The 18,093-nt window shown below is 44.3% G+C and overlaps 1 protein-coding gene across 4 annotated transcripts in view; it reads right to left on the reverse strand.

Annotated features, from left to right (window-relative positions):
* Window positions 1–18,093, reverse strand: part of TNIK (TRAF2 and NCK interacting kinase) — a 388,169-nt gene that overhangs the window by 132,752 nt on the left and 237,324 nt on the right. For all 4 annotated transcript variants that reach the window (XM_033957992.1, XM_033957989.1, XM_033957990.1 and 1 more), the window contains exons 7-8: window positions 10,959–11,089; window positions 4,508–4,562 (exon numbers count right to left, since the gene is read on the reverse strand). In XM_033957992.1, coding sequence (XP_033813883.1) covers window positions 4,508–4,562; window positions 10,959–11,089 — 186 coding nt within the window. The remainder of the gene's footprint in view (window positions 1–4,507; window positions 4,563–10,958; window positions 11,090–18,093) is intronic.

Consider the following 18,093-nt stretch of genomic DNA (forward strand, 5'->3'; position numbering starts at 1 on the left):
CCCCCAACCTCTAATTTAGCACCCTGGGCACAAAGCATTCTTATTCACCCCTTTTAATGGCACTGGGGAAAAATCATCCCACTTACTGAACTTCAGCAATGGCCCTCTGCATAGATCACACTTTGGGCTCCTTTAACTAAGCTGCGTTAGCAGTTTTGGCGGCCGCACTTTAGCGCGCGCTAAACCCACGCTAGGCGGCTAGAACTAACGCCAGCTCATTGCTGGCGTTAAGGTCTAACAAGGGCGGCAATTTAGCGCGCGCTATTCTGCGCGTTAAAGCCCTAACGCGGCTTAGTAAAAGGAGCCCTGAATTTTTGCCAAGTGGCTTCATTGCTTGAAACGTCTTGTGGACCAATCTGGTTCGCCAATAGAAATACAACAAGAAAACAGATTCATTTAGTAGTTTCTTCACTAGCTTTCGAAGGCAATATCTTCTTCTTTGGGTCAGAAATAAACACAAAAAGATATCTATTTATTTTAAATTTTTCTATACCGTTTAAACCAGGGGTCCCCAAAGTCCCTCCTTGAGGGCCGAATCCAGTCGGGTTTTCAGGATTTCCCCAATGAATGTGCATTGAAAGCAGTGCACGCACATAGATCTCATGCATATTCATTGGGGAAATCCTGAAAATCCGACTGGATTCGGCCCTGAAGGAGGGACTTTGGGCACCCCTGGATTAAAAGAACTAAACCTTACCAAGAAAAACCTTCATAGACTTCAGCGGATCCAGAATGCCTCGGCTAAGCTTATCTTCGCAAAAAATAAATTTAATCATATCTCACCGCTCTTGTCCAAGCTTCACTGGCTCCCGATTAACGCCAGGGTCCACTTTAAATGCGCCTGTCTAACTTTCAAAATCCTTCACGGCATCCTCCCTCCCTTCATCCCACTTTCCTGGAACTCCTCAAATCTTAATACCACCAGACCCACTCACAAACTAAAACTATCCTTTCCTTCAGAAAATTACTCAAAACTTACCTATTCAGCAAACAAGACCCTTAACCGTCCCTTCCGGCAATCTCTGGGCCCCTCGCTTGGCTCATCTCCTCCTTCATGATAGCTTGTATCTTCCCTTTCTTCTACCCTCTTCCTTCCATCATCTGCCAAGTTCGGCTAAATTTGTTGTAAATCTGATAAATTGTTGTAAATCTGCATGTCAATGCGGATCCTAATCTAATTGATGTAAACCGCCTAGAACTCGCTGGGTATGGCAGTATATAAGAATAAAATTATTATTACTATTATCATTATTCATTAAAAGGCATTTCCCGTGCAGGAAAACTAGGGACCTCCCTCCCCTTCAGATTCACTGAGCTCTGGAACAACCTTACCTCCCCCCTCCGGACCCTGAGCTCTCACCAACTCTTCCGCAAACATCTGAAAACCTGGCTGTTTTCAAAAATGTAATACTTACTCCATCTCTGGCATCCTAAGCCCTCCAAATACTCTTCTCACTATATCCTTTAACCTTCATTGGAGTTCCTTTCTCTCTCAACTCCTGTAAACCGTGCCGAGCTCTACGATTGTGGAGATGATGCGGTATATAAACCTAAGGTTTAGTTTAGTTTAAACCGTTCACATCAGTTAGGAACAAACATACAGTGTTCCCCTGCGAATTTGCGGTTCTCGAATCGCGGACTCACTCATTCGCAGTCTGCTCCAACCGCCTCTTCCTGTAGTAAAGTCGGGCTACACCAATCAGGAGCTGCGTGACTGGCGAGAAAGCGCATTCGTGGTTTTTTTTAATTCGCGGGGGGGGGGGTCCTGGAACGGAACCCCCGCGAATTTTCGGGGAGTACATAAATGACAAACTAAAATCTTAAAATCCTCATCGTTACATAATCTCTTCTGTTCAAGTAACAACTAACAAGTCGCAAAAAAGCAGCGACAAACATCTAAGTTAACTGTTTCTTAAATTGGAGCCGATCTACACACAGTTGCAATTGACCCACCAAAGCATTCCACATCTTAACACCAGCAATGCAGAATGTTATCGCTCTAGTATCTGCGCAGTTTCCCTGCACTCTTGGATTTAATAACCTTTGGGTTGCATATCATAAAGATCTATTTGGCTTCTAGATTGCTACGACCTGCCGAAAATACCATGGTGTTTGATGATAAAGCAGTTTGATGGATCACGGAAATAACCTTATGCTGTACCTGAAATCGAACTGGTAGCAGTGTCATTTCTTCAAAATTGGCATTATATGTGCCATCCTATCGACACCCAGTACTAGCCTAGCTGCAGCATTTTGTACCAATTGTAATGTTCCCCCCCTGTCTTAATGATTCTGAGGTCGAGGGCGTTACGATAGTCTAACCTCGATGGAGGAGTTATTGCCTTCAAAAGCTTTAAAAAAAAACTGTATTAAGTTAGTGCAATAAGAAAGATATCATTCTATCTTCTTTAATTATTTTATTTCTATTAGTAGATCAGTCCAAGAGAGCATGTGGCACAGTGGTTAGAGCTACAGCCTCAGCACCCCGAGGTTGTGGGTTCAAATCCTACACTGCTCCTTGTGACCCTGGGCAAGTCATTTATCCCCCTATTATCCCAGGTATATTAGATAAGAGTATGAGCCCACCAGGACAGACAGGGAAAATGCTTAAGTACCTGAATTGAAATCACTTAGGCTATAATAAGTTGTATATAAATAGTATAAATAAATTCCAAATCATAACTAAATTCAGCAAATGGCAAAATCTGTGAGAAGCACCGTTTATAAAGGGCAGTTGGAGTTGTGCAACGTTTATAGAATAGCGCTTAAGAGATGATTTCTGAGCCAAACTTTGGGCGTGAAGATTTACAGTATTTTCACCCATATAATGCGCATACATGTATAACACGCATACGCGTATAGTGCGCGGGTCCAAAGCATTTCAGTAAAACAATTTTTATATAGCACGCACATGCGTATACCGCGCATGCTGCTATAACCTCCTCCCACTCCCGCTTACTCTTCTGGCCTGCGAACTGGCATCCTCCCCCCCCGCTCGCGTCACCCCCCCCTCCCCCACGATCCTACATCCCCCCCAGCACCGCAAAACATCTCTTACCCGATTGGGCACCGGCACCAGCACCAATGCACAGGATGTGCCAGTGCCAGTGCCAGAAGATCCTCCCTCGTTGTTGTTGGGCTGGGCGGTGCGAGGGAGATCCTCCTTCTTCCTCGTGCCGGGCTGGACTGGGCTTTGAGCATTTGCGCATGCTCAAAGCCTTCTGGTCTCTCTCTCTCCGAATCTCGGAGAGAGCGAGACCAGAAGGCTTTGAGCATGCGCAAATGCTCAAAGCCCAGTCCAGCCCGGCACGAGGAAGAAGGAGGATTTCCCTCGCACCGCCCAGCACAGCCCAGCCCAGCAACAACGAGGGAGGATCTCCGGGCACTGGCACTGGCACGTCCTGTGCATTGGTGCTGGTGCCCAATCGGGTAAGAGATGTTTTGAGGTGCTGGGGGGGGATGTAGGATCGCTGGGGGAGGGGGGGGTGACGCGAGCGGGGGGGAGGATGCCGGATCGGAATGAAAAAAAAAATTGTACAACGCGGTCACGCGTATAATGCGCAAGGTTATGCACGGTTTGTAAAAATTGTGTATAACACGCACGTTATATGCGTGAAAATACGGTATACCAATTGAAACCCAGGGTAAATCTTGGAGTGTATTTAGTGAATGCCCCTGATCCACCCGTGCCCCACCCATGCTCTGGCTCACGCCTCCTTTTGAGTTGCATGCCATGATTTGCTTGCAGATCTTTATAGGGTAGCGCGTAGCAAGAGGAGTGTGCAAATCCAAATTGCTGCCAATTGACAATAATTGATTGTTAGCACCAAATTACTGGTGCTAATTAGCTCATTAGCTAATTTAGTTGTGCAGATATCTCAGGATAGCGTACAATTTTGTGCACATAAAATCTGGTGCCATTTATAGGATCTGGGGAAATATGTATAGCAAAGCAACATTTGTAAAAACAAGTAAAAGCTTGAAATATTTTCTGCAATCTCATTCACTGGGATCCTTTCACCAACTGTTGATTTTGGCATCCAGCTGATGTCTTATCAGAACCTTTGTCAGTATTATCTTGATAATAAGCATGGCAATAAAAAAAAAAAAAACATAGAAAAATAAAACCCTTAGAGTAGGCAGATATGTTCAAAACCCAATTCCTTGACCACAGTTAAAAAGGTGGAGGACTATTACATTTGTATTTTTATGGTTTTATTGTGAAAGAATGTATACATCAGCATCCACAGTTTTTTGTTTTTATCGTGGGATTGATTCTACTGTGGATTATTGGGTCTTTTCTCTTTTGTTGTGTTCAATTAAAACATACATTTTAGAGAGGAGAAAATAAAGGCAAAGGAGAAACAGGGGAGAAAATTGAATCAAGAAATTGAGAAAGGTTTACCAGCATTCCTCAACATCTTGGACCGGATTTTCAATAGATAGGACAGTTGGCATTAGTTGCAACACAAATACAACACTTCCAATAAAAATAGATTCCACTTACGGGGAGCACCTTCTGCCATCTCTATGGCCGTTATTCCCAATGACCACAAGTCACTCTGGAAAACAAGACCAGAAATTCATTAGTCTTGTCATAGCCAGTGCTCTCAGGGGACTGATTGCTTATGGATAGACATTTTGGGCACAGTCATCATCATTACCATCTTTATACATTTTTTTTTTCTTTTCAGAATAATTATAATCCGGTGATTGTGATTAACTTTTTGATACCGAGCTAAAAATCACCTAGGTTGTATCGATATGTATTACACCCTTGTATTCTCCCAGTGAATTGAAAGTGAAAATACAACAGAGTTGGCTAACGCTTCCACACCCACTCTGTCCACATCATATCGCCTGACAGAAAAATTCAGTAACACATGGTTTAACATGGCCAATGGCCACAAAACCCCTTAACGTGGTTGCACAGTGGCCTATTTATGGGCGTTAACCACGTGTTAAGAGCTTAATGTCCTTTAGTAGAAGGACCCTATAGTTTTTTTTTTTGTTTTTTTTTTACTGAGTTCAATATTTTTTTATTAAGCTTTATGAAAAGATACAGTCCAAATATACATTCAGATACATGTACGACACCGGGATCTCAAAATTAATAACACTTAGTGTAACACAGCAGTAACTACAATCAACTGTAATTAGGTTTGAAATCTTCTAAGAGATCCAAAGTACTTGGACTGCTTATAAGAAAACAGTAAAGAAAGAAGGAAGGAGAGAAAAGAGAAAGGAAAGAGAAGAAGAGAAAGAGAGAGAGAAAGAGAAAGAGAGAAAGACAGGAGTGTCTATGAAACAGAACTAACATAGGAGTCTAAGAATTTCCAAGGCGAGTTGCATAGTGTCATGTTCATGGATAGTCGAGCAATATTTTTCTTCTCATAAGCATATGATTCAAATTTATGATACATGCACAAAGATTTCCACCAAAAAGTATAATCCAATGATGAAGAGGATTTCCAATTCTTTAATATATGCATAAGGGCAGTCACAAACATAGTGTCAATAAGTTTAGGAGGACAATTCGAAAGAACAAAGCAGGGGTGTTGAGATATGAGAATTATAATATCCAAGGAAAGTTCATCCGAACAGTTAGTAACATGCTTTATAGGACCCTATAGTTTTAATATGCAAACTTTTGCATGTTGTTGCTTCCATGTATGTAAATGCCTAGGGTTACCATATTTTGCGTTGAAAAATCCCGGATGCATGGCCATGTCCTGTTCTGCCCCAGCCCACCTTCACCCCTTTCTGTTCCCCATCCTGCCCCCCCCCCAGAAAGCTTCATCTTTTAACGTCTGACCTCCAGGCTGCGTCCGAGGGCCTCCGAGCATGCGCGGACGCGGGCGACGTCATCTGCGCAGGCTCAGAGGCCCTCCAGACGTGGACAGAGTTTTACAAAACTCCAGACAAAACTGCTGGGTTTTGGAAAGTCTGTCCGGGCAGCCGGACAGTCTTCTAAAAAGGAGGACATGCCCGGGTTTCCCCAGATGTCTGGTAACCCTAAGAATGCCCCCCACACAATGCATATTGTAGAACAATGTATGTAATTCTAATCTCGTAAAGTAGGCAACTTTGAAAATGCCCATTTCTACAAGTAAAATGTTGCTTCACCCAATTACCCATGGAGCTAGCTCTGAAAATACTCTTTGCAGTTTTTCAGAGCTTCATTCAGTTATTTATTTATTAAATTTTCTATACCAGTGTTTTTCAAACTTTTTACACCCGTGGACCGGCAGAAATAAAAGAATTATTTTGTGGACCAGCAAACTACTAAGACTGAAATAAGAAAAACACATTTCTGCCCCGTCTCCGAAAGCTCAGTCCCCGCATACCATCTGATCCCATCCGCACAAGCCTCGGTTATGATTTTATATTGAACGTATTCCAGTCCCTCCCCTCTTTCCCCCATCTTAATCCAGCAGATACCTTCCATCACCCTACTCCCTCCATTCCTTATTCAGCATCTTCTCCTTGTCCCCCTATTTCCCCCTTCACCATGTCCAGCATATCCCCTCTGTCTCCCTACTCCTTCTACCCATGTCCAACATATTACTTCTGTCTTCATACTCCACCCTCCTCCTGTTTAGCATTTTCCATGTCTCTCTGCCCCCTGCAAGGTCCAGCATCTGTCTTTGTGTCCCTATTCTTCCAACTCCCACCTAGTTCCAATAATCATCCTCCCCCAAGGGGATCCACCATCTCCCTTTTGTCACACCAATCCCCCCCTGGGTCTACCATCCCCTTCCCACAACACGTGGGAATCCAGCATCTCTTATTCCCTCTCTTGGCTGCTGGCCCCAGAGTGACTCCAGTGTCACAATGGCTGGTCTCACCATAACTGACACTAAATTGGAAGCAGCCTGGTTCTTAACTCGCATAATTTACTTACAGTTCCCTTGTCCAGAAGTCTGGAAGCAACTTGAAAGGCTTGTTCTTCATTCAGAGTTAAGCCCAATAATGCTGCTGTCTGCCTCCCTTGCTCGCTGGTACTTGCCTCAGACAAGCGCTGAACTGCAGTGGCGGGGGAGCCACCCATTCCATGGGGCTTAGGGATGTCTCTCCCGAACTTGACTGCTATCAGCCCTGCCTTCAATTGTGGTCCCGCCCAATCAGACGGCAAGAACGAAGACAGAAGCCGCGGGACCTTTCCTCTTGCCTGCATTGTTATTCGCTACAAGCTCTGCCAGTCTCAATCCTGCCCCTCAAACACAGGAAGTCACTTCAGAGGGGGGGGGGGGGGGGCGGGATCAGGATCGGCAGAGCCTATAGCGATGCAGGCAAGAGGAAAAGTCCTGCGGCTTCTGTGTTTCTTTTTGCTGTCCGTTGTAGCAGTACCACAGCCGATCCTAACGCCAGCCCTGGAAGGGAAAGGAGAAGAGATGCCCGACAGGAAATTTAACCGGGTCAATCCTCGCTGGCCCTCTGCGGACCGGCAGAAATTTTCTGCGGACCAGCACCGGTCTGCGGACCGGCGGTTGAAGAGCAGTGTTCTATACCATTCTCCCAGGGGAGCTAAGAACGGTTTACATGCATTTATTCAGGTACTCAAGCATTTTTCCCTGTCTGTTCCAGTGAGCTCACAATCTATCTAACGTACCTGGGGCAATGGGGGGATTAAGTGACTTGCCCAGGGTCACAAGGAGCAGTGTGGGTTTGAACCCACAACCTCAGGGTGCTGAGGCTGTAGCTTTAACCACTGTGCCACACTCTCATTACTGATGGCTGTGATCTGCCAAATTCAACAGCTGACTGCTTATAAGTCTCTAACCACATGCAAGCATAAGAGAAATTATTACTTAAAATAAACTCTTCCAACTATAGTACACCTCCTCATCATTCTGGTTGCTCCTCGTACCATTTCTTTACTCAGGGCTGTCTCCACCAGGTAATATCTGTATTCTTGTGTGGAAAAGTGTCAAGGCTCTAAACCTAAGTGATTATTAGCTCAGTATCAGGAAGTTAATCACAATCGCTGGACTATAATTATTCTGAAATATCTTTAGAGATATTTCTAAATACAGACCAGCAAATTGTTTTCTACGTGAAGGACGGTGAAGCTCCAACAACAGTGGCAATTTACCGTTGTCAGGATGTGTGCATTCTTGCGTTCTGAGGGAAGATACACAATCACTGTAAAACACTTTCACGGTCTGGCCACGGTTGATTTGTTAGGCAGACAGACGAGCGCCTCGCCTTGAGATAAAAGCAGATGAGCAGACAGGCAAGGGAGGCGTCTTTCCAACCAATGATCAAGTCTTTATTTGAATCAAGTGGTCCCAACAGGGATCCCAGTTTCGGCGTTCAGAAGATGCCTTCCTCAGGGGCCTATCAACACTCCCATCGGCATCGCTTTCTTATACACCATTTAACCATTTAATGATTTAGCTTACATTTTTCTTACTAGGACCCCTGAAGAACACGGACCGTGTTGGGTCCCATATTTTGTAGAAAGTGGTCTATTTGTATGCAACAATCTGTTTTAAATAAACTTTGCCTGCATCTTGTATACCTGTCTGCAGTTCCCTTCTTTGTCCTCAGGGGACACTATCGAGAATATACAACACATAAAAACATTTAAAAGCATGTCAAAATATGGAGACAATTGGCAATTGTTTTGTCTATTTTATGTTTTAAAAAAAATTGGTTTAATGTGTTCTATGTATACAGACGTGTCTCCGTGTTTTGACATGATTTTAAATGTTTTTGTGTTTTGTATATCCCCGATAGGGTCCTCTGAGGAAGGCATCTTCCAAACACCGAAACTGGGATCCTTGTTGGGACTACTTGTTTCAAATAAAGACTTGATCATTGGTTGAAAAGACGCCTCCCTTGCCTTTCTGCTTGCTTGCCAGATTGGTTTGTTGACAAGCTGAAGAATAGTAATTTCAGAACATTCCTGTAGTATAACATTGTAACCAAAGGATTTTGGCCAAAGACCAAGGCCATGAAAATAAACATGTACTAACAACTGTCTTCTAGCACTAATAACCTTCATTGGCAGTCAAAAAGCTCACATTTCTGAAGCCACTCTTTATGGAAATTACACAATTAAAAGTTCTCACTCCAAAGCTCATTTCAGTTTAACTGACTCCATATCAGCTGGGTTCAAATGCTATCGGTGGGTGGAATGCTACAGTAAATATAACGCTGCTCACCAGCATGAGAAAAAAAATACAAGCAACATTGACGAACGTACAGACTGCCAAACAAAATAACCAGAAATCCAAAAGATCGCAATTACTGTCATAAACCGGTCGCACAACCCCCCCCCCTCAATATCCCCTCCCCAGTACCCTATACACTGCAAATCATTAATAACAGAACATACAATCCACAACATTCCGAACACCCCCCCTCAATTAACCCCCAGTTCATATACCCCACACTTTATAGTCCTCAGTCACCAATTTTCTTTGAAATCAAAGTCCAATCTCTATCCTGGGTCTGAAACAGTCTACGTTGATTAGCTGAAATCCGCTCCAGGTGCGCCAACAATTGTAAACGTGTGTCCACGTGTGTTGGCTTTTTGCTTTCAGGAAATCGCATAAATAAAATGCATCTTTACTCAGAAACTGGTCTGAACTGTGTAAAGTGCTTGAGGGATGAATCCACCATCTCAACCCACCTCTCCTCTCCCCCTTCCACTCTCTGTCTAGGTAGATAATACTCTCATCTTCCCTGTCTTGTCAGCTTGCAACCTTGGGGGTCATCTTTGACTATTCTCTCTTTCTCTGCACAAATCCAACAGACTGCCAAAACCTGTCATTTCTCTCTCGATATTATCATCAAAATCCACCCCCTTCTCTCTGAGCATACTATCAATATCAAAACCCTTATCTACACCCTTATCACCTCTCGCCTAGACTACTGCAACTTGCTTCTCACAGATCTCCCACGTAACCATTTCTCTCCCCTTCAATCCGTTCAAAATTCTGCTCCACCACTTACATTCCACTACAATCGCTACGTTCACATCGCCCCTCTCCTCAAGTCACTTCATTGGCTTCCTATCCATTTCCACATACAGTTCGAACTCTTCTTATTAACTTACAAGCGCATTCACTCTGCAGCTCCTCAATATCTCTCCTGTCTTTATCTCTCCCTATACTCCTCTCCAGGGTAAGACAATCTCACCTGCACCCTTCTCCTCTACTGCCAACTCCAGATTATGCTTCTTCTCTCTTGCTGCACCAAGACTGGAATAGACTGCCCGAGTCGGCACGTCAGCAGTATTCAAATCCAGGCTGAATGCCCACTCTATCAAGGTTGCTTTTAACTTCTAACCCCCACTCACTTGTAAAGTACCCACTCTCTAACCCCCTACTTGTTCTGTTGTTGAAAGGAATTGACTTAGTAGAGAAAGAGAGACTGTTCACCCTCTCCAAGGTGAAGAGAACAAGAGGGCACTCGCTAAAGTTAAAAGGGAATAGATTCCGTACAAACGTAAGGAAGTTCTTCTTCAACCAGAGAGTAGTAGAAATCTGGAACGCTCTTCCAGAGGCTGTTATAAGGGAAAGCACCCTCCAGGTATTCAAGAAAAGGTTAGATAAGTTCCTTCTGGAACAGAATATATGCAAGTAAGGCTAGACTCATATAGGGCACTGGTCTTTGACCTAAGGGCTGCCGCTTGAGCGGACTGCTGGGCACGACGGACCACTGGTCTGACCCAGCAGCGGCAATTCTTATGTTCTTATGATTAGACTGTAAGCTCTACTGCACAGGGACTAGCTCTTGAATGTTTTAATGTACAGTGCTGTGTGCTTCTAGCAGTGCTTTAGTGCACCCAGAGTCTGAAACCCACAGGAGGTAAGCCCTTGAGAGTTTACTCTTCCCCTCCCAGTTTGTGCCTTGGGTTTGAAGAGTTTGCTCCTACCCCATATTGTTGGGAAGGTCCCCCCCCCCATTGTCCCCCGGCACTTAACACTCGTTACATAATTACATACCTTGAAGTCGTACGTAGCATCAGGATTTTCATCACAGGCAATGACCTCAGGAGCCATCCAATAGGGCGTTCCAATGAACGTATTTCTTCTGCCCACCGTTCGATCTAACTGAGCACTGACACCAAAGTCCACTGTGCGACAAAGGGTACGAAAAGTACATTAGACATGCTCACATTGACAAAGCAGCACAAAATTAGAGTTGGCCTAGACCAGTGGTCTCAAACCAGCGGCCCGGGGACCACTTGTGGCCCGCCAGGTACTATTTTGAGGCCCTCGGTATGTTTATCATAATCACAAAAGTAAAATAAAACAGTTTCTTGATCACATGTCTCTTTAGCTATAAATGACAATATTATTATTAAGACTTAGTCAAAAGGAAAGATTTATAAACTATAAAGAGTTTTACCTCATGCAAAATTGTCATTTCTTTAATAAGACATTAACTATTTTTTCTGAGACCCTCCAAGTACCTACAAATCCAAAATGTGGCCCTGCAAAGGGTTTGCGTTTGAGACCACTGGCCTAGACTGTTTATCCAGTGTCCATACCACAAGCAAACTGATGTCCCCGTGTCAGTGAGCACATCATTCTTGCCGTTCACATGTCAAAAATGTATGTCCTCTTCCAAAGATTGAATATACCCTTATGCATGTGTACACACACACACACACTAAGCGAGCATACTGTGTCTGTTTCTATGTCCGACACACACACTATGTGAGACACACATACTGTGAACATACAGTACTCCCCCAAAATTCGCTGAGGTTCCGTTCCAGAAGCACCCGTGAATTTAGAAAAACTGCGAATGCAGTTTAGGAGCGGATCGGAGGCAGGAGAGGGTTGCAGGAGCAGTTGCTGAAAATCGGGTGCAGGATCATTCTTAGTATTTTCTGACTGTCTCTTCCAGGAACTAAAGTCAGGCTATTCCAATCAGGAGTTGCTTTGACATGCTTTCTGGCGTGTCAAAGCAGCTTCTGATTGGTGCAGCCTGACTTTATAGTGTTCCTGGAAGAGGCAGTCAGAAAATACTGCGAAAGACAGTCTGCGATTCACGAACCACGACTTTGTGAGGGTTTACTGTACTGTGTCTGTTTCCTATGCCCGACACACACACAGACACACTATGCGAGTATCCTGGGTCTGTTTCCTATGTCCAAATGGTGAGACCTTAGCTAGGACTGCAGCAGAACGAGACTTAGGAGTGATCATTAGTGAAGACATGAAGACTGCCAATCAAGTGGATAAAAAAAAGCTTCATCCAAGTGATGGGTTGTATCCGTAGAAGTTTTGTCAGCCGGAAGCCCGAAGTCATCATGCCGTTGTACAGATCCATGGTGAGACCTCATCTGGAATATTGTGTACAATTCTGGAGGCCACATTACCAAAAAGATGTGCTGAGAGCTGAATTGGTTCAGCGAATGGCCACCAGGATGGTCTCAGGACTCAAGGATCTCCCGTATGAGGAACGGCTGAGTAAATTGCAGCTATACTCACTCGAGGAACGCAGAGAGAGGGGGAGACATGATTGAAACGTTCAAATATATCACGGGCCGTATCGAGGTGGAAGATGATATCTTTTTTCTTAAAGGACCCACGGCCACAAGAGGGCATCCGCTGAAAATCAGGGGCGGGAAATTTCATGGCGACACCAGGAAGTATTTCTTCACCGAAAAGGTGATTGATCATTGGAATGATCTTCCACTGCAGGTAATTGAGGCCAGCAGCGTGCCAGATTTTAAGAAAAAATGGGACAGACATGTGGGATCTCTTAGTGGAAGAAGTTAGGGGGTGGATCATTAGAGTGGGCAGACTTGGTGGACCGTGGCCCTTTTCTGCCATCATTTTCTATGTTTCTACAATTAGCTTATCATGGAGAAACATTTTGAAAATAAATACAAAATCTATAGTATAATGAGGCCACGTGAAGCTCTACGCCATGATGGCTGGTATAAGAAGGATCAGCTGAAACAGAACTGCTACCGAAATCAAGAGGAAGAAATTCTGGGCCTTGTGCTCTATGGAAACGCAACGAAAAGGAGGTAATTCTGAAATGGGTGCCTCACTAGTTCCCATTTTCCTTTAAAATAAATAGGATATTAGCATAGCAGGTGACAGGACTGGAAAAGTAGCCTAATGGCTAATGCAATGGGCTGAGAACCCGGGGGAACTAGGTTCAAAACTGACTGTTGCTCCTTGGACCGTAGGCAAGTCAATTAACTCTCAATTGCCCCAGATACGCAAGTCTGTGAGTCCACTAAGGACAGAGGACGTTCCTGTATATATTATGTGAACTGCTTTGGTTATACCACAAAGAGGATGAATATCAAGTATGTATTTAAAACAAATATACTGTACAAGCCCATAGCTCAGACATAAGTGTTTATACCAGTGGAGTAGAACGGGTACAAGTGGATCGATTTTTCACTCTGTCAAAAATGACAAAGACTAGGGGACACTCAATGAAGTTTCAGGGAAATACTTTTAAAACCAATAGGAGGACATTTTTTTTCACTCAGTTAAGCACTGGAACATGTTGACAGAGGATGTGGTAAGAGCGGATAGCGTAGCTGGTTTTAAGAAAAGTTTGGACAAGTTCCTGGAGGAAAAGTCCATAGTCTGTTATTGAGAAAGACATGGGGGAAGCCACCGCTTGCACAATATAAACCTCACTGGTAAGGGATCAATTACAGAATGGCACAAGAGCTCTTTATCGTCTCCACATCTGTGATTGTTCTGTTTGAGCTCAAATCCTGGCCTTCTGGTTGAATGTAGCTGGTATGCTTACTGCTGTTTTAACTATTATCTTTTTTTACAAAATGTATAAATAAATAAATAAAGGCTGAAAACAGCACATGTTTCATTTTTACTTATCCTTTAATGCAGTGTCTCTAGCATGCCCCGACGGGACCCATTTTGCCCACAAGGGCTTTCTCAAGGGTTCATAGAAGAGCTCTTATCTCAGCGTTCTCTCAGCTCTGAGATGCTGGAATGTTGCTACTCTGAGTTTTGGCTAGGTACTAGGGACTTGGATTGGCCACTGTGAGAATGGGCTACAGGGCTTGATGGACCACTGGTCTGACCCAGTAAGGCTATTCTTAAGAGCTTGCGCCTGAATGCCGGAGATAGGCACAAACTTACAACATTCTATAATTTATGCCTGCAGGTAAGTGCTCGTCCCACCCAGACCTTGCCCACGGGTACGCCTACTAGTAAAATACATTCTATGTAAGATATGTGCATATTTACAGAATCAAAAAAATAACCAACAAATATTCAAAGTAGAGCTGCTAATAGTGGAAGGTAGCAGGCTGAGAGACAAGGATGTAACACGGAAGATTTTTTTGAAGCTGTTGCTCTTTTTCTAAAGATATTCCCCTGATGCAGCCACTTGGCGAAACAGGGCCTGTCGGGAATACTGAGTTCATTATTTGAAAATTATGTTTGGTTCCATACTGGAGCAACGGATATCTATTTCCACTGCCTGTTGGGAGATGAATGGAAGATAAGTGCAAGTTTCTTACAGTTTTTTGCTGTTATTTGCAGTTTAACTTGTGTATTTTAAACTGTAACTTTATAATCCTTTTCCATGGAGTTTTTTGACCTGGGATGTGTTTTGTATGGTCATATAGTTTCTTGGTTGTTTACTTGAAACACTGAGGTCTTTTTCTCCATGTTAGATCCTTGCCTCTCAGCCTACTACCTTCCACTATTAGCAGCTCTACTTTGAATATTTGTTGGTTATTTTTTTGATTTTTTGGATATTCAGCTTGTATATTTTTTGATAAATTGTTAATTCATATTTACAGAATGGCATTTGGGCATATTTTTGGCATTTAGTTAATGGTTTAATGTAAATTTTCTACACCTAAACGTTTTACAAAAAATGAATGAAAAGGCAAAGGAACTCCATTTAAAAAAGAATCCAGTCACACCGACAGTTCAAATCTAACACCTTCAACCAAGCCAAGGAAACAGACAACAAAGGTCCCACTTATGCAGAATTTTCTGAAAACAAAGCTAAACTCCTGACTGGAGGCCAAAAACAGGAGTTGTGCAGCGCTTTAGACAGAAGATTTTAAAGCCTGTTCTTTTTTGATTTGATTCTTCACGTACCACCATTTGGGACCCCGGAGGAAGGAGTGTTTCTTCGAAACACAGACTGTGTCGGGTCTGGTCCACATGAACATTAGAACCAGTTTTTTGGGATACTCTAGCTTATGTATTTGTTTTAGATATGTCATATATGTTTTAAAGATTATTTTTGTCATTTTAATAAATTCCTGCACCCTGTACATTTTCCTGCAGCCTTGTTTTGGTTTTCAAAAACAGGAGTAAACATATGCGCTGCTACAGGGCGTCAAGTGCCACCCCTCCTCCCCCGCCCAGAAATGGCTTATCGCCCTGCGCCATCCTATGTTTGCAGTTTGGGGGTATAAAACAAGAGAAAAAGAACACCTTACTCCTTCTCCTGCACTGTCTCTCCCATGTAGAATCCTTACATAGGAAGCATGCCATAATAAACATATGAGTCAGTATGCTACTATACCGGTCCGGAGCCCTGATGCAGCTTGTGGGCGAAACGGCAGCTAGCTTGACGTCGGCAAGGACTGGCGGGGATGCAGTGACATTCTAACAATATTAAACTACCTACCTGCAGCTAAGTAGCTTGATTTGTTCAAAGTTTTAAAACTTTATGGAGTGAGTTCGCAGGGAGGAGGGGGGATAAAGAGCCGGTGAAGAATTTTTCCCTTTCCTGTGCGGTTGAAGCAATCATCAACGCACAGGGATCTAAGGATCTCCCCTTTATTCAATTTGCAGTACAAGTTATAATAATATCATTGATGCAAGAAATGTTCAATGAATCTGTGTCTTTGACAATAATTTGAAACGTTTCTGAGAGAGGTACTGGATCTGGAATCCTACATATCTCCCATTTACAACCACCTTCACCTAGTCCAGTATCTCTTTCTCCCTTCCTTCCCCCCCTCCCCCCCAACTAGGCAGTCCCTCCAATCTTCACAAAGATCAGCTGGCAGCATCAGTAATCAAGACGATGCTTACACACAGGCCAGAACTATAACACCAGGGGAGCAAAAGGCCTCCGACAACAAACCCTCCCCACCATCTACAGGTGGGATTAAGGTGTTCAGGCTCAACCTCATTGGGGAATTCCAAAAATGGATCTATGAGGTGCAAAATAAAGCTGAAACAATAAAGATAGATGAAACAATCAACTTATCTCATGAAGAGAACCAGGAATGGGAGCACTGGGGAGGGGTCAAAGAGGAAGGGGAATTGGTCTCTGAAGAGGTTGAAATGGAAATGGGGACAGTGGAAATGAGGTTATGGAGATGCTTCCCTCCCCTCCCCCCCCCCGTTGTAACCTCAAATATTTCTGTCTAGAGATGCCACTGAAAGTAAACAAATGTGCTTTTAAAACTGCTCTAAATTTATTTTAGGAAAGTTTCTCCTTTATACAAAAAGACAAGCTATTCCATAATATTGGGGCTAACCCCCCCCCAAAAAAGACACTTTTGCAAGTGGAATCCAATGTAGCTCTAGACCAGTGTCTCGCAAACTTTCCAGCTGGTGGCACACTAAATCCAGTGCCCCAGAAGTGCGTGGATGTCGACGCGATGACATCATGCGCTTGTGTGATGTCGTTGCGTCGACGTCAGCGCATGTGCGGAGGCCCATTTGGCCGCGACCCGCTTTGGTGGAGGGATCCGGGAGCTTCAGGGAGAGGAGGAGAGATGCCAGCCAGGAGAAGAGTCATCCGTGCCAGCTGACTTCCTACAGGACGTGCCTCTCGCCGCAAAGGGCACATCCTGCAGGCAGTCAGCCGGCGCGGATGACTCTCCTCCTCGCCAGTGTGTTGCGGCACCCCTGAAATCTAAGGAGGCACACAAATTTGCGAAACACTGCTCTAGACAAAGTAGGAATCGCCAGTCTGCTTTTAGAGAATGATCTTAATGATCTCATTGGAGCATATGGTACTATTAACCCAGAAAAATAAGATGGTATAAGCCCACATAGCACTTTATGTGCCCCAAAACTCTGCCCCAAAACTCACAGGTAGTTATTTAATGAACAGTGGATTTGTGTGGTCAAATTTGTGAACTCTACCAAGAAAACGAACTGCCGTATCTTGTCACCACTAGGGGTCACCCTAGTGCTTGTGCCTCAGTCCTGACCCAGCTTGCGGGTCATGTTACAGCATAACTTATTGTTTGAATTACAGTGGAACCTCGGTTTGCGAGTAACCCGGTTTGCGAGTGTTTTGCAAGACGAGCAAAACACTCAGCAAACTTTCGTCTCGCAAAACGAGTGTTGATTCGCTACACGAGCTCTATGGTGGGGTGGGTACCTGCCTGTGGGTGCTGCAGCCCTTGTAGCATGGTGGCTTCCTTTCCCCGGGGTCCCCGTGCGGCTCTCCTCCCTCTTCGACCAATGCCTCCGCCATTCACCAGCGCCTCCCAGCTTCTGATTCAAGCTGGCCATCCTCCAGACGCATGCGCAGGACTCTGAACTCCCCCTTCAAGCCAGCGCCCTCCAATAACATGCGCATCATGTACAAGCACGCAGGACGTCCTGCGTGCTTGTACGTGGTGCGCGTGTTGTTGGAGCGGCGCCAGCTTGACGGGGGAGTTCAGAGGTCCTGTACATGTGTCAGAAGGATGGCGGCCGGCTTGAATCAGAAGCCGGGAGGCACTGGTGAATGGCGGAGGGATCGGCCGAAGAGGGAGGAGAGCCTCACGTGGACCCCGGAGAAAGGAAGCCACCACGCTACAAGGGCTGCAGCACCCACAGGCAGGTACCCACCCCTGGGCCACCATAGTTGTGGAATGAATTGTTTCAGTTTACGTTGTGGCCTATGGGGACATGTGCTTTGATATACGAGTACTTTGAATTACGAGCATGCTTCTGGAACGAATTATGCTCGTAAATCAAGGTACCACTGTATTTCTTAATATATAGGGCTTCCCATCATTTGGCAGTGCAACGCAATTTATAAAATAAAAATATGTATTACAATTAAGAAAAAGAAATACACTAATCAGTAGAGCAGAAGGTCAAGAGGGGAAGTAGGAAGTATGCTGACCACTAATTTGTTTAGGCAGACCTCAGCTTT

The sequence above is a fragment of the Geotrypetes seraphini genome, chromosome 9 (genome assembly GCF_902459505.1).
Source record: "Geotrypetes seraphini chromosome 9, aGeoSer1.1, whole genome shotgun sequence".
NCBI classification, from domain to species: domain Eukaryota; kingdom Metazoa; phylum Chordata; class Amphibia; order Gymnophiona; family Dermophiidae; genus Geotrypetes; species Geotrypetes seraphini.